The sequence below is a fragment of the Salvia hispanica genome, chromosome 3 (assembly GCF_023119035.1).
Source record: "Salvia hispanica cultivar TCC Black 2014 chromosome 3, UniMelb_Shisp_WGS_1.0, whole genome shotgun sequence".
Lineage (NCBI taxonomy): Eukaryota > Viridiplantae > Streptophyta > Magnoliopsida > Lamiales > Lamiaceae > Salvia > Salvia hispanica.
The window spans coordinates 35,698,304-35,713,709 of NC_062967.1; the positions used below are offsets into that span (position 1 = coordinate 35,698,304).

The 15,406-nt window shown below is 33.3% G+C and overlaps 1 protein-coding gene and 1 non-coding gene across 2 annotated transcripts; both read right to left on the reverse strand.

The window, feature by feature from the left end:
- Window positions 1–6,180: 6,180 nt before the first annotated feature.
- On the reverse strand, window positions 6,181–9,415 carry LOC125213423. The gene is made up of 3 exons (XM_048113968.1): window positions 8,829–9,415; window positions 6,888–7,047; window positions 6,181–6,811 (listed from the first exon to the last, which is right to left on the reverse strand). Exons 1-3 carry the CDS (start codon window positions 9,325–9,327, stop codon window positions 6,343–6,345), a joined length of 1,128 nt encoding a protein of 375 aa, XP_047969925.1. The 5' UTR covers window positions 9,328–9,415; the 3' UTR covers window positions 6,181–6,342.
- A 678-nt stretch (window positions 9,416–10,093) lies between these two features.
- Window positions 10,094–10,173, reverse strand: TRNAL-CAG. The gene has a single exon. It is a non-coding gene; the product is annotated as a tRNA-Leu (tRNA).
- Window positions 10,174–15,406: the final 5,233 nt, after the last annotated feature.

Consider the following 15,406-nt stretch of genomic DNA (forward strand, 5'->3'; position numbering starts at 1 on the left):
TAACATTAATACCACACATAAAAATATTTCTCTATATAGATATTTGCTTTTTTATTTTTATTTTGGTACAAATCATCTTCTGCAAACAGTCACCAAAAATCAATTCTTTTCATAATATATCATTCACAAGTATCAACTTGTGGGCCCATTGGGCCCAAAAACCATTGCTTGATTTCACGGGCCCACTATAATCACATATTAAAACCGGTCCGGCCCGGCCCGGCCCATTTCATTTCTTCTCACGCTGTCGCCTACTACATGATTACTTAATTATTTTATTCATTGATTTGTAACGATGTCGATGTTATTAAATTAATAGTAGTAATAGTGGTAGTTGTTTTCTAGATATTCATAGGTACACGTATTATACTAATCCTCTAGTATAATTGTATTGTATAATGCTAATCAAATACTCCATTTATTATAGATATGTGTCAAATTATGTTTATGGTCCCTCCTCATCTATACTCGACCCAAAACCATTTATTTCAGTATTTAATTAAATATTATATGAATATTTATATTTAGGGATGCCAATCGGGCTAACCCGCTCGGGTTCGGGCCAGCCCACTCGGGTCGCCGGGCTATTTGGGTACGGGCCATTCGGGTTATGGATTTTTCGGGTCATAAATTTTCAACCCTAACCCTAACCCGTCGGGTTTTGGGCTAACCCATCGGGCTATTCGGGCCTAAAAGCTTTCGAAAATAATCTCTTGTATCAAAATTTTCTTCTATAAAATGATTTTAAATTTTAGATACTTTTTTCTTTTTAGTTTAGAATCATATAAAATCTTCAAATTTTCATAGTTTTCTTCAATAGTACTTGAAAAGAAGCCTTTCATCTCGGTCAACTACAATATAAATTAAAGCTTGTGTTCGTTTCATTATTATGGCATTGTTCGTAACTAATTCTTTATGAAAATTAAAAATCATATCTTACATGAATCATTATTAAAATGATAAATATATTAAGATTTTGATGGGTTAGTTCTTAATTTTGTCTTGATTGGCTTTGGTGGTAGTAAGACACTAGTGACAGATGATGGAACGGTCCAATAATGAGTTGAGATGGAACTTGAAAGCTGATATTGTGGGATCGAGTAGAAAAGTGTAGAATGAAGATTGAATAAGACTAATGATTGTGTAGAATGAAGATTGAGGATTCAAAAATATAAAAAACCCCTAAAACTTAATATTTTATAATTAAAACTCACAACCCATCGGGCCGACCCGCAATCCGTTCGGGCCAACCCGTTTAACCCGCCAACCCATTCGGGCCAACCCGTTTAGCCCGTTTTGTATTCGGGTAATAAAATTACAGCCCTAACCCGCTCATATTACCGGGTTGTTCGGGCCGGCCCACGGGTTTCGGGTTGAATTGACATCCCTACTTGTATTCTACTTGATTTATCCTATTAAGAAAGACTAGACACGAAAGAAAGACTCTTAAACGCAGAACTGGAATTTAATGGAATGTGGAGTAAGAGAGAAGGAGAAAAAAGTACTACTTCCGTCCACCAAAATTTGTCCCACTTTGACCCGACGCGGATTTTAAGAAATGTAATAGAAAGTGAGCTGAAAAAGTTAGTAAATTGTGGGTCCTACTTTTATGTATTAGTTTTATAATAAAATGTGAGTAGGAATGAGTTAGTGGAATATGAGGTCCACTACCAAAAATGGTAAAAATGAAATGAGACAAATTTTGGAGGGCGGACGAAAATTAAAATATGAGACAAATTTTAGTGGACGAAGGTAGTAAGAGAGAATGAGAAAAAGTAAGAGAGAATCTTCTATAAATGATATAAATGATTTGAGGGAGTATAACAATTTTGTAAATACGAGACGGAGACAATTGAACACTTTTTTTTTTACAAAGATTGTCGATCAAACTACTGTTGTGATCAATGGAACATCCTCCTCTATCTTTTCAAGGAATCGTAGGCATACTATTTATCGTGGCTTGAAACTTCGTTTATAGAATTTGATTAAAAAAATGTGAATATCAATATTTTATATCATGGTCATAGGAGTTTTTCTTTTTATTTTATTGAGGGTCTTGCTAATATGCTCTATTTCTCTTTAATGAAAAACTTCTTTGATTAAAAAAGATATTCATTACACACTTTTTATATGGTAAATAGTTCGTTAGTTGTCCAATAATAATACAAATAACCAATAATTACGAATAAAATAAATCAATAACTACCACAGAGAAACCCATTAAACTTTTATCGTACAAAATCACAATTATATTAATTTTTTATTTATATATTTTATCAAAAAGTAGTGAAATGCAAAATTCTATATATTGTATAGACTTCAAACTCTTTAATTAATTCAGTACATATACAAGGTAAAATTTCAAGATTTTGATGTCAATGCATCGCTAACCGTTGACACTGTATTAATATTTTTTTTCTATTATTTTGTGATATATTAACATTTTCTAACATCATAATTTAAAATTTATTCAATATTTAGAATTTGCGTTAATTACGTCCCTTTCATCAAAGGTAACATCTATCATAAGATTTGCCGCAAAGAGACCCCATTCCCGACAAATAATTGAATGCATATATATGTGAACATACATGGCCGCAGTCTTGACTTGGTGAGTTCAATATTAATGGGGTAGATTAATCACATATAAATTACTTTCACTATTTTTAAAATTAAATTAATTGTAAATCTTGAACATAAGTCAAAGGATGTAGTCACGGATAATACGATAGGCCCCCTTTTCCCATCCAATCAGAAACCGACAGATGATAATGTGTATTATGTAGGATAGTAAATGCACTTAATTCGTAAAATAGGTTTGATTTATTATTTTGTAAACAATGCAATTATGGAATAGATGGTGGTGTGCACATAAGCACATTAATATATTGTTTGGATAAGAATTTCTTGGATGATTGGATCTATTGTTAGTCGTTTAGATCTTAGGCTTGTCAATTATTTTCCTTAATTTGTTTAATTTGTGATATATGTAAGCCATGATCCATTTCATTAACAAGTATCCCTAACTATTAAAAAAAGCATTTTTGATTTAATTAGCAAATCTATCAATAATTGGATAAATAAACAATATGGATAATTGTTAGTTGTCACATATATATAAATCATAGACTTCATAGTTTATACTCCATATAAAAAATATTCAATCTTACAAGAGTGACACGAGCATAGATTAACTATGAATACAAGTTATATATTTTTATGTAAAATTATAGACAACTTTAATTTGTCATGATTTAGATAATTATAAACACATTTTTTTTACTTGACATCAAAATGAGTAATACACCCCATATATATGAATTAAATTTCTAAACTATATTTTAATAACTATATTAAAGAATTTGTAAGCACGCATAATTGTGTCGGTATATAAAAGGCTTTATTTTTTCTTTTCTACTTTTTCTTGTGCAATCTAATATGCTATGAAAACTTGCACACTGATTGATATTAATGATGTACTATAAAATATCCTAAAATTTCAATAATTATATCAATCTCTTAATCCATCAACATATATAAAAACTATTACCAAATTATAGGACTCGAGTCCAAATGAGTAGTGACATTAATTATTTGGGAATTATGATTGATTTGTTTAGGTATAGTAGAAATTCATTACTCGATTCTTTTCAAATTAATTAGTTTGAAAATCGCGAGCAAAATATTTAGTGGCTAATCAACGCGCCAGCCATGAAGGATAGATACATTACTCGATTCTTATGATTTTAGTATCATATTTAATCTCATAATTCAATTATATGGTTATAAATCATTATCTCATTCAATCTAATGTCAAAGGATTGTACGGCATAAATTGTGCATCAAGGATTTTTGTACACATTCGTCATGGTTTGAATGAGCTGCATCAATGTCGCATAGGTCGTTTTTAATTGGTCGATAAATGCCTAAGGGAGCAACTTAGGTCTTTAGTTCGGTTATTGTTTGCCGTCTTTGTTTTTCTTTTCTTTTTTGTAGTTATTAGATCATGAATATCACATAGGTTTTTCATATTTATTTTCTCATCAGATTGGCGCAACATAGGTCTTTTTTAATTGGTCGATAACTGCCTACTGACGCAAATTAGGTCTTTAGTTTAGTTATTGTTTGTCGTCTTAGTTTTCTTTTCTTTTTTTTTTTTAATATCCTTTTGTTGTTATCAGATCATCATAGGATTCTCTTGTTAATTAGAGGAGATTGTGTTGCTTGTTGTATCTTAAGTACTACAATATCGATAAATTTGTTGTTTTTGTCTCTTGTTATCTTACGTGCTTGTACTGTTTGATTGTCATTTTTTTCCCGTGAATTGTGCTCACAAATTCATGATTTTGAACATTTTTAAACTTAACAAGAAAAAGCTACATAAACTAAAATATTAATGCTTTTGAATCATAATCCGTATCAATGTGTAAGGAAATTTATTGTACGAATCTATCGAGTATGGCCTATGAAGAAAAAAAAGATCATTTTGGTCTATAAATTCTACTTTTGCTCGTACAATCGATAAAGGATAAAATTACTTTCACTAAAGTCCATAACAAGTATATTCACAATTACCCGAAATTAACGATAAACACGAGCGATTTGCTCAATCCCCGCAGATAGAGGGCCAAATTTTCAATTCGGACACAAGCAAAAATAAACAAAACAAAAAAGAAGCAACACAAACTCTTATTAATAAAGAAACCCTTACGTATATCTACATATTGCCATTGAATCAATGATCAATCATTTTCGACATTTCCAACTTTTGGTATTAATTTTTGTGAGGCCAAGTTATACATGTACCACTAATTGTTTCCATAGTGGGACTGAATTTCCACGAAACCTTAATTTTTAGTGGATGTTAGATTGTTAGCTAAGGAGAAAGGTAAGACTTTGAGAAATTTTTCGTATCTACATTGAAATCATAACATACATAGCTATCAACCTTTAATTGTGGATTTAAAGAATAAAAGTTATTGTTTTTATAAATAAAAGTGATTATGTATTCCTAATAAAAATGACACTTCTTGGTAGCCCTGCCAAATGGATATTGGGTATTGGATACCCGATATCCAAATCTGAAAAAGTCGGATAATTGGATACCCGAAATCCGATTTTTCGGGTATCGGATCGGGATCGGGTAGTGAGAATTTTGGATTATCGGGTATCGGGTTACCCGATATCTAATCGGGTATACCCGAATTATCCGATTTATTTTCTAAAATTAATAAATTATATTTTTATTATAATTAAATGTAATTTAATTTCTTAACTATAATTTAATTATTACTCCTTAATAGTTAGTATACAAGATATGTAATTTAATTTTATAAATTTTAATGTCATTGACTTGTGATATTTATAATTTTGAATTTTTTGATGATATTATTGTTAGATCTTGATTCTCGCGAATTATTGAATTGTGATATTTATAAAGGATGAATGTTTGAATTTATGAATTTTGATGGTTATTGACTTATTGTGGATGGATGAAAGATGTTAATATGTAGTAGTATAACTTATGAATTTTGTATTTTTCAAAGTTTGTAGTTATTTTCTTTTAAATTCGAACTACTACAAGAATTTTGTATTTCTAAAATTTGTAGTTATTTTCTCTTAAATTCGAGCTAATATAAGAATTTTGTATTTCTAAAAGTTTGTAGTTGTTTTTACTTGAATATTAGTACTTCAACTTTGTATTAAATTTGAATTAAATAATATTAAATAAATTCTAAAAGTTTGTAGTTAATTTTCAAAAAAAAAAAAAAATCAAAATCAAAATCACAATTGGGACTGGATACCCGATTTTTCGGGACTGGATACCCGAGTCGGGTATCCGGGTACCCGAAATCAAATTCGGGTCGGATATCGGGTATTGGATTTTGGAAATTTCGAGATCGGGTACCCGAAAATTTCGGATCGGGTATCCGCGGGTATCCAATTTGACAGGCCTACTTCTTGGGATAAAAAAATATTGTTGTTTTTAGTAAAATATAATTACTATTTTTCAATGTAATTACTATTTTTCAATGTAATAAATTTACTACTCTATTTTATAAAGAACGATTCAAGACAAGACAGACCAGGTTCATTCTAACCACACACATTGTGTGGGCTCGCGAGCAAGCCCGCACAAGAGTACAGCTCATTCGAGTTTGCTGTTTTCGAGAAAGAGCCTCAAAGCAAACAAATGGAACGTTTAACATCAGAATTGCAAGTCTACAAGTAAATGTTTAATGTTTTTAACCAACAAAACTATCACACATAAGAGCATGACACACTAAAGAAATGTATATATATGACTTTGATGTGATGATTTACCTCTCTTTCTCAGTTTCTTTAAGCTTTCGATTCAAAATTCTCCAGCAAAAACCTGTACAGTTCTTCGGCAACAGCCTTCGGATACTCCTCCTGAGGCAGAAGAGCGCCCGGGACTTCCACGAATTTGCTTACACCCTTTGCTCCCCTTAGAGCCTCCATTTCAGCTTTTGACCTTTTTGGTGCATCCGTGGCTGAGACAACGAGGACTGGCACGTTTCCCTCTAGTCCTGCGAATAGTCGAACAAACTCCTCTCTGGAACCCACTGGATCGAGCATTCCAGTCAGAAAAGCAGCTGGCACATAACGGGCCCCCTTTCTTTTGGTGAGTGCATATCGGCTGTCAATTATATCAGGGGTGACGTTTTGTGGGTCGGCATACACGTGGGATTTGTACTGCGACGTGATTGACTTTTCGTTGCTGACAAGAACGTTGTACATCATCCAGCCCAGAGCAGGAGCCCTCAATGTCCCTCTTAGAAGGCCGTACCTGTAAATTCACAAAATTGGTAGAAAAGAAATTGTTGGTGTGGCTTTAATCTGAAGGCGTGTGAGTCACTTCATACCTAGTTTCCATACTCGAGTCTTTACCAAACACGATGGGAAGGGGCCCGGCCCAGGTTGGTGCAACGGCAGCAATGGCCTTTGGCTTCAAGGAACCTTTTCTTGTTGCCTTAACAGCTACCGTTGCAGCATGCCCTCCTCCGAAGACCACATAGTCGTTATCTGTGTACAGAAACTGCAATCGTTAGCTGTAAACTAACGGTGCAAAAACTGTCTTATTGTAGATCTACTGATGTTCTCGGAAACGGCTAAAATATTCTGCAAGACAAAGTTCAGACTATATCTTCAGGAAGAATGGCCATCATGAACTCAAGATAACATTAACAAACAGAATATTGGAAGATTGATAAATCAACCATCCTGACTCCTAAGCTTCTCATAAAAACTGTTGAGCTCATCAATCCTGCAATATAATCAATTCAAATAAAATTTACTATTTGATCTAATCACATCAAACTTGCACATAATTAAAACTGGTTCATGGTGATTATTATCCCTAGGGACATCATCACATATTTCTCAGTATATATAATAGTATGCACTTGCAATATAGGAATCAAGGCGTTGATATACTAGGTTGGTGTATTATGGATGAAGCTAAATCTATAACTTACGAGCTCCCTTTCCTTATTTGAAATTGAGCAAGTATTCAAACGGAAAGTTCTATCAGTAGTATGATGGAGATCCTACAGAATTGGAAACAATGAATAGCAGCAGCTCCATTGTTTCGACGATCTATAGGCCCTCTCTTCACTCTGAAGAGACAATGTGAAGACACCTCTACTACATTTTCTTGCTTTCATCTGCCATTATTCCTTTAACAATTTCCTTGATTTTGTTTTCTTAGAGAGATCTAATTATCAGGTTCTAGATTCTCTTATTTGACTAAAGGACCTTTACAAAAATACATGCGGATGCCAAGTGGGTCGATTTCCCCAAATCAGCAAGCATTAATGAATGTAAATAGGAAAATTGGCTCTTTTAGCAATATGGGCAATGATAAATATCAAGTGAAGCATGAACTGATGTGATCTCAAATACATGTCATCCCCCACTGAGTATGAACTGAATGTCATGCTCTGATAAGACCAATTGGTTGAGAGATAACAAACAAATTTCTTCAAACTTAGAGGCTTTACTTACCATAGAGATACATATTGCACAACAAAGAAACTGGAAATCAAGCGAAATTCATTTCAAATACAAACTAAACATATGAAAATGCATTATATCTTGCTGCTGGAAAAATCATTGAGTCAATATGCAGAAGAGGAAATGCATTGGAGCTTAGCACAAAGGTAGCTGGATTATCAGTTGTTTTTAAGTTTTGAACAAGGAGCTGAGCTTCGATGCAACAGAAAGAACAGCTCCAAAAAAAAGAGAACACTTGTTGAATCGTTTTGTTGTTGAAAAATTGCTACTTTTGTTCAATCTTGTGCCTCCTTTACTACGACTTGTAATCTCCGGATCCTATCTACTCCATCTTTTCCCCTTCCATTTCACCACTCTCAATCCAACATGTGATACCAATTACCAACCAACAAACGAGACCCGAAAAAAAAGAAACCTCACAACCTCAAACAGGGGTTAACATAGGTTATTAGATTTCACCTTCGACCTTTCGATCCCAAACAATAACCATGACTCCTTAGCATACACAATTCGCAGAAATGCAGACATCGATCCACGGTAAATATTGCAATAAACAAACCAAAATTATAGGCTTTTAAGCTACAGCAACAAAACTGTTTTAAGCATGTTCTAAACAACTGCAATATATTAACCTCAGCAATTAGATTTCGTTTCTTCATATCCAAAAATTTTTTCCCCAAATTACTCACTACAACAAACCTATTCCATCGCAGAACAGAAGAAAACACAATAACTAATCACAAAACAATAAGCATCATATAATCAATAGCAATTACGAATCAATCGCACACCTGCAACGAATCCGGCGACGGGGCTATCCGGCGCAGTGACGAAATCCACCAAAAACCTCTCCATCACATCGGCATTGTAATCGAGCTTCGGCCGGTCCGAGTATCCCAGCCCAGGCCAATCCACAATCGTCGCGCTCCAATTGATCCCGCCGCCGTCCCTCCCGACGATCTCCTCAGCAACGCCTCTCCACTCGTCAACGGTGCTGACATCGGAAATCGTCGGCACCAGAAGGATGTCCTTCCGTGGCTGATCGGCGCCGGCGCCGCCGTTCTCGAGACGCTCGAAGTGGATATTGACGGAATTTCCGCCGTATTTCCACTTCCAGCTGCCGGAATTGGTCGTGGAGAGAGGCTTCGTCGGGGAGGAGTAGTCAACGGATGTCGATGCCTTGACTTTGAAAATTAGGGATTTGGAAACGCGGGGAGAGATTGGGCGGGAGGATTGGAGTGGGAGGGAAAGGGATGTGGACGGAATTCGAAGAAATGCGGCGGCCGCCATTGATGACGATCGGAATTCAGCCGAGTTCACTGAGATATTTTTGGGTTTTAACTTTTAATTTACTTCTTTGAATTTAGTTATGTTTTTAGTTGAATTTTTGTGGTGGTTAGGTGGGAAATGTTTCTCTATTATTGCCTTTAAAAATACGAAAATTTGTGTTTAAAATTTAATTTTTGATTGAGTTATGTCAATGATTCAATCTTAATCACAGGTTTGCTATGATTTGCAATTTTATCAAGAGATAGTCCAGATCATGAATATCTAAATTTGCGAATTCTAGAATTGTGATTTGAAAGTTGCGAACTTCAATTCAATTTATTTTAGTGTAGTAGTGAGTTGCAAATCGTAATTTCTTTAAATTGAAATAATTAAAGTTAGGCCAAACTTAACACTTACTTTGGTTTGCATTCATTAAATTTGGTCGCATTGACTTATTATTAATGTTATTTAAGTTGAACTACTCTTTCTTAATCTTTTTTTTTCTATTGTAATGAAACTAGAGACATTCATATACACATAGTGTGTGTGCATCATGACTATTTTAAAAGAATATACACCATAGTTTAAGAATCAGTCAAATTTATGATATTAGAGCTTCTTAATTAACATTAATGGCTAGATATATAAAATCGAAGAGAGGGGAAAAGCTATTGAAGCTGCTTAGTAGACTATGTATTTACTGAAAAATGTGAATAAAAAAGGTAAAAGCAAATGTAATTATTTACTAAAGAAAAAAGAAGAGAAATGGTTTTTGTAAAATAAATTATGTCAAGAGTGGGATTTGAACCCACGCCCTTTCGGACCAGTACCTGAAACTGGCGCCTTAGACCGCTCGGCCATCTTGACTGATTGTTTTTATTTTCAACACTTTAATTAATAGAGATTCTATAGATGAGATAATCCATTTTTATTAAAAGTGTATCTCTGACCAATGAAAATTTAGAAGGGTGGTCTAGCAAAGAATCAATTGTGTAACGAGAACTCAGAGTGTTGGATTGATAAATACCAGCAGTAACTAACAAGAATGTTGGCCCTGAAGGGGGCTTGATTGTTGGCAATGAACCAGTCGTGTGTCCAACGAGAGGAAAAGAACCAGTCATTGGCCAACGAGGACGATAGCTCTGAAAGGGGCTTGATTGTTGGCGATGAACCAGTCGTGTGACCAACGAGAGACAAATTAGAACCAATCGTGACCAATGAGGATGCATGAGTGGAGCCATAAATTAAAATGGGATAACAATATAAATAGATAAATTTTAAAAATTGAAGAATGGGCATTTAGTGAAAAATTATAATAAATTTTTATAGCTAGTTATACATATATACGGAAATATGAGCAAGGGCAAATGCCACTCCTAGCTTAATGCTAGATCCCCATGTTGAAGGGAGAATCGATTGTTATAGACTCTAATGTCCCACGTCAAACAACCACTACGAAATTTATAGATCAAATGAATTCTCTTACCTATTTATGTAACATGATCACATTGAAGATATAAACTCCAAATTCTAATCAGTCAAGTCAATTGCTTATGTTAACTCGAAATTGGCCCAATTTTCTTTCCTGCATGCCATTTTCCCTAAATTAAAATATGCAATCTAGGTTATACAATCTCTTGTTTGATATTATAGAGAACTTGACTAAAAATTTAGTGGTCCAAAGATTATCAGTAGATTAGGAGGTCTTCTTCTCCTAAATTATAGCACTACCAGTTTTATCTTCCTTAAATATATTCGGGATTTATTTATTTATATCGATTAGGATTTGATAGAGAATATCTCCCAAATCCTATACTTAAATTTGTCCCAAATCGTATAATATAATATCTACGAATTGTTATATATAGATAGGAATAAAGTATAAAATTTGCCAAAATGTGTAGTATAAATATGAAAGAAATGAATTATTATCATATTCCTATCCCTAATTGATTTTTACTTTTCATAAGCCGCTCTCAAAGTAATATGGAGAGAGAGCCTTCCAAGACTAGCAAGAAACATTTGCAAGAAATATGGATACCCCAAGAAATATGGAGAGAGATCCTTTCGAGACTCCCGATCAGATGCATTATGAGGTGTTGGAACGTTTGTAAGTCATGGCGCGATCTAATAGAAGGGGATGGTCTGCTTGCGAAACAATTCATGGTTGTCGTTCGTCACGACAAGAAAGGGTATGGAGTCGCTGATGAGGACGGCCAGCCACTTTTTCGATTCGACTTGCCCCCTAATTCAACTCCTCACTATCGTTTGGTAATTAGTTCAGTTAATGGTTTGCTTTTGTTGTGGGATGGATTGGACGACAATCATGATATTCTTTTCGTAGTCAACCCAATGACTTGTGAATATATTGAGCTTCCTCCTCTACCTACACGAAGGTGTCTAAATGGATTTGGAGTAAGCAAATTAAGCGGACAGATTTTATGTGTCGATGAATCTAAGTTTTGTCACGTGTATACTCTAGGAGGAGATTGTTTGTGGAGAAGGATTCCTGCATCAACGACAACTAGATTGCCTGCACTGTACTTCTTGAGTGAATCTAAACGTAGATACACACTTGATTATGCTATATTTTTTAACGGAAATATTCATTGGATTGCATGCGATTTTGAGAATAATATGTTGGTTTGTTGCTTTGATCTTGAAATAGAGGTCTTTACCAGTTTTCCTCTTCAGCCCGTTAATGAGCAATTCTTGGTATTTCCTGAAAATACACGCCCGCTTTTATTATATTTTGGGTATCGGCTATGCATTCTACAGGATCGGCTATGTTTATGCGACACATCGTTTGCTACACAGGCCAAATTATGGAAAATGGATAAATATGGAAATGCAAGTTCTTGGATAGTGGAATATACCTTCGAATCACCGGGATATGCACGTTAATGTGTAAAAATCTGTTAAAAAGGAAAACTAATCACATCCATTAATTAGGTGTGATCTGATGGTTGATATGGAAGCCACGTGGAATTTAAAAATTAATAAAATAATCAAAAAGGGTAAAAATGGTAAAGCACAATTGTACATGATTTCGGTACATGATGTTGTTATATTTGTACATTATGTTCTATTAGTACATGATGTTGATGTATGAAAATTGTATTCTAATGTACAATTCTCAAGCTTTAATGTATAACATACCCATGATAATGTACCGGGGTATGAATTTGCGGATGGAAGCTATACTATATAGCATCCACAAATTCACAAATCCATACCCCGTCGGAGAGTGATGTACGAAATACCAGTGATAATGCACGATATAACCATGATAATGTACGATATAAACATGATAATGTACCGGGGTATGAATTCGCGGATGGAAGCTATACTATAAAGCATCCACAAATTCACAAATCCATACCCCGTCGGAGAGTGATGTACGAAATACCCGTGATAATGCACGTTATACCGATGATAATGTACGATATACTCATGATAATGTACCGGGGTATGAATTCGCGGATGGAAGCTATATAGCATCCACAAATTCACAAATCCATACCCCGTCGGAGAGTAATGTACGAAATACCCGTGATAATGCACGATATACCGATGATAATGTACGATATACTTATGATAATGTACCGGGGTATGAATTCGCGGATGGAAGCTATACTATATAGCATCCACAAATTCACAAATCCATACCCCGTCGGAGAGTGATGTACGAAATACCCGTGATAATGCACGATATACCGATGATAATGTACGATACACTCATAATAATGTACCGGGGTATGAATTCGCGGATGGAAGCTATACTATATAGCATCCACAAATTCACAAATCCATACCCCGTCGGAGAGTGATGTACGAAATACCCGTGATAATGCACGATATACCTATGATAATGTACGATACACCCATGATAATGTAGCATCGCATTACACATCAGACCCAAAGTTAACATCATTCACCAAGGGTTTAGTAGTCCATGGGGGTAGGGTGTAGTACCATCATATTAACATAAGTTCACTAACCGATGGAAGTTAGATCCAGTCCCCTAGGGTTAACTCATCCGCAAGGCTAGGGTATAGTATCTACAAGATTACCCTAATGAACGTTGTGTTACTGAGTCAGTACTACACCCTAACCTCATGGATTACTAAACCCCTGGGGAATGGATATAACTTTCGTCAATTAGTAAAAAAATTATAATCTACATTACGTAGAAGGGGCATATACATTAATGTACATTATTAACACATTAATGTACACATTAAGTTAATGTACTAATCTATATAAATGATGTGACAGTAATATACCCAAATTGCCCTTAATGTACGAAACTGGTATAATAATGTACGACGATTCTTTAAATCAAAGCCATTAGATTAATAGATCCAATGGCTTATATTAGTTTTATGTTTTATACTAGGGGGTGATAAGGAGGGTAATGCACCCCTATATATATATATATATATATACATAGGGGAATATGAGCAGTCCTAGCTTAATGCTAGATCCGCCCATGCTGAAGGGAGAGTCGATTGTTATAAACTTTAAGGTCTCACATCAGACAACCACTGCGAAATTTATAGATCAAATGAATTGTCTTACCTATCTTGCTATTCTTTTGTAATTAATCCTGTTTTAATTGTTTATTTCTGTAACATGATCACACTGAAGATATTAACTTCCAAATTCTAATCAATCAAAATTGCTTAGTAGTATATCGTGAGATCTTGACTCGTATCGCAATTAGGAGGTCTTCTTCTCATAAATTATGTACAAATTTTATCTTCATTAAATATTCTCAGGATTTAATTTATTCATGTTGATTAGGATTTGATATAGGAATATGTCCCAAATCCTATACTATAAATATGCCCAAAATCCTATAATATAAATGAGTATAAATGAGTAGTGATTTAGAGACATAATGTCTCTATGCCATAAGTATAATTCTTACTTTGACTAATTTACCCTAGGAGTGCTATTTAAAGATAGATTTGTACCATTGAATACTACTCATTATACATATTCACTTCTTTGAATATTGAACAAGATTTGTATTTATAAATTACCAAGATAGATTTAAAAAAATTAATCCGATTATAAGATCTGATATTAAAACAAAAGTTAGTAAATAGTAATAACTAGCATCATGTTTATATATTTAATCTAAGTATAGATAAAAGTGGTTTTTTTAGCTTATGAAAGCAAAAGTGCAAAACGTCTTCTTTTATTTAAAAGTTTTGTTTTGAAAATTGTAATGTTAATTTTTAGTTTTGAGTTAGGAATACCAAATTCATATCTTAATTTTCAATAAACAAACATCAACTAATTTTAATTTTAAAGTTAGTTTCTTTTTGCAACTTTCTCCTAAAACACAATCGTTTAAATATTATTTCAAATTGTTTCCATTAAACTTCACAAACATAAGAATTAAAACTTTAGAAAGTAAGAATTAAAATTAAAATTAAAAAATTCTTATAATTAAAACTGTAAACTCAATTTGCATTAATATATTATATATTCCATAATACAGTGCATAATTATAAAATCTTTTTAAATAGATTATTATTAAACAGATGAGTCAAAAACCATGTTACTAGCTATTATTTTGTAATCGATGTTCAACATAATGTTCCAAAAATTCAGAATTGAAAGAAATCAAAAAATTTTCAAGTAAAAAAATCAAATTTAAATTATAAAATTCTTAAAATTAAACCTTAAACATATTTACTATTATCATATCGTATCAAATTTTAATTTGTTAAATAACATAGTGAATTGAGCTAGGAACTCTAATATTTTACAAATAGATTAAAAAAGATTAATTATATAGCTTTAAAATGTTAAATAGATGGGTTAAGAACATGTAAATACTTTAAACGTGGTTCGACTATAACATTCCAAGAATTAAAAATTAAATAAATTAAATTTTTGTCTAAAATTCATAAATCAACAGTATACCCCATCAGTATTCATAAACTACTCATCATATATCAAATTTTAATTTGTAGCATGTTATAGTGAATTGAGCTAAGAATTAATATTTTACAAGAAACAAATAAAATAGTTGCAATATAGCTTTAAGATATAAAATACATGAATTATGAGCAGTTGATTATTT

Coding starts and splice junctions, on each gene's coding strand:
- LOC125213423 (XM_048113968.1), bottom strand. CDS start 9,327: ATGGCGGCCGCCGCATTTCTTCGAATTCCGTCCACATCCCTTTCCCTC. Junction 7,048..8,828: donor CGTCGCCGGATTCGTTGCAG/GTGTGCGATTGA, acceptor TTCTGTACACAG/ATAACGACTATGTGGTCTTC. Junction 6,812..6,887: donor GACTCGAGTATGGAAACTAG/GTATGAAGTGAC, acceptor GTGAATTTACAG/GTACGGCCTTCTAAGAGGGA.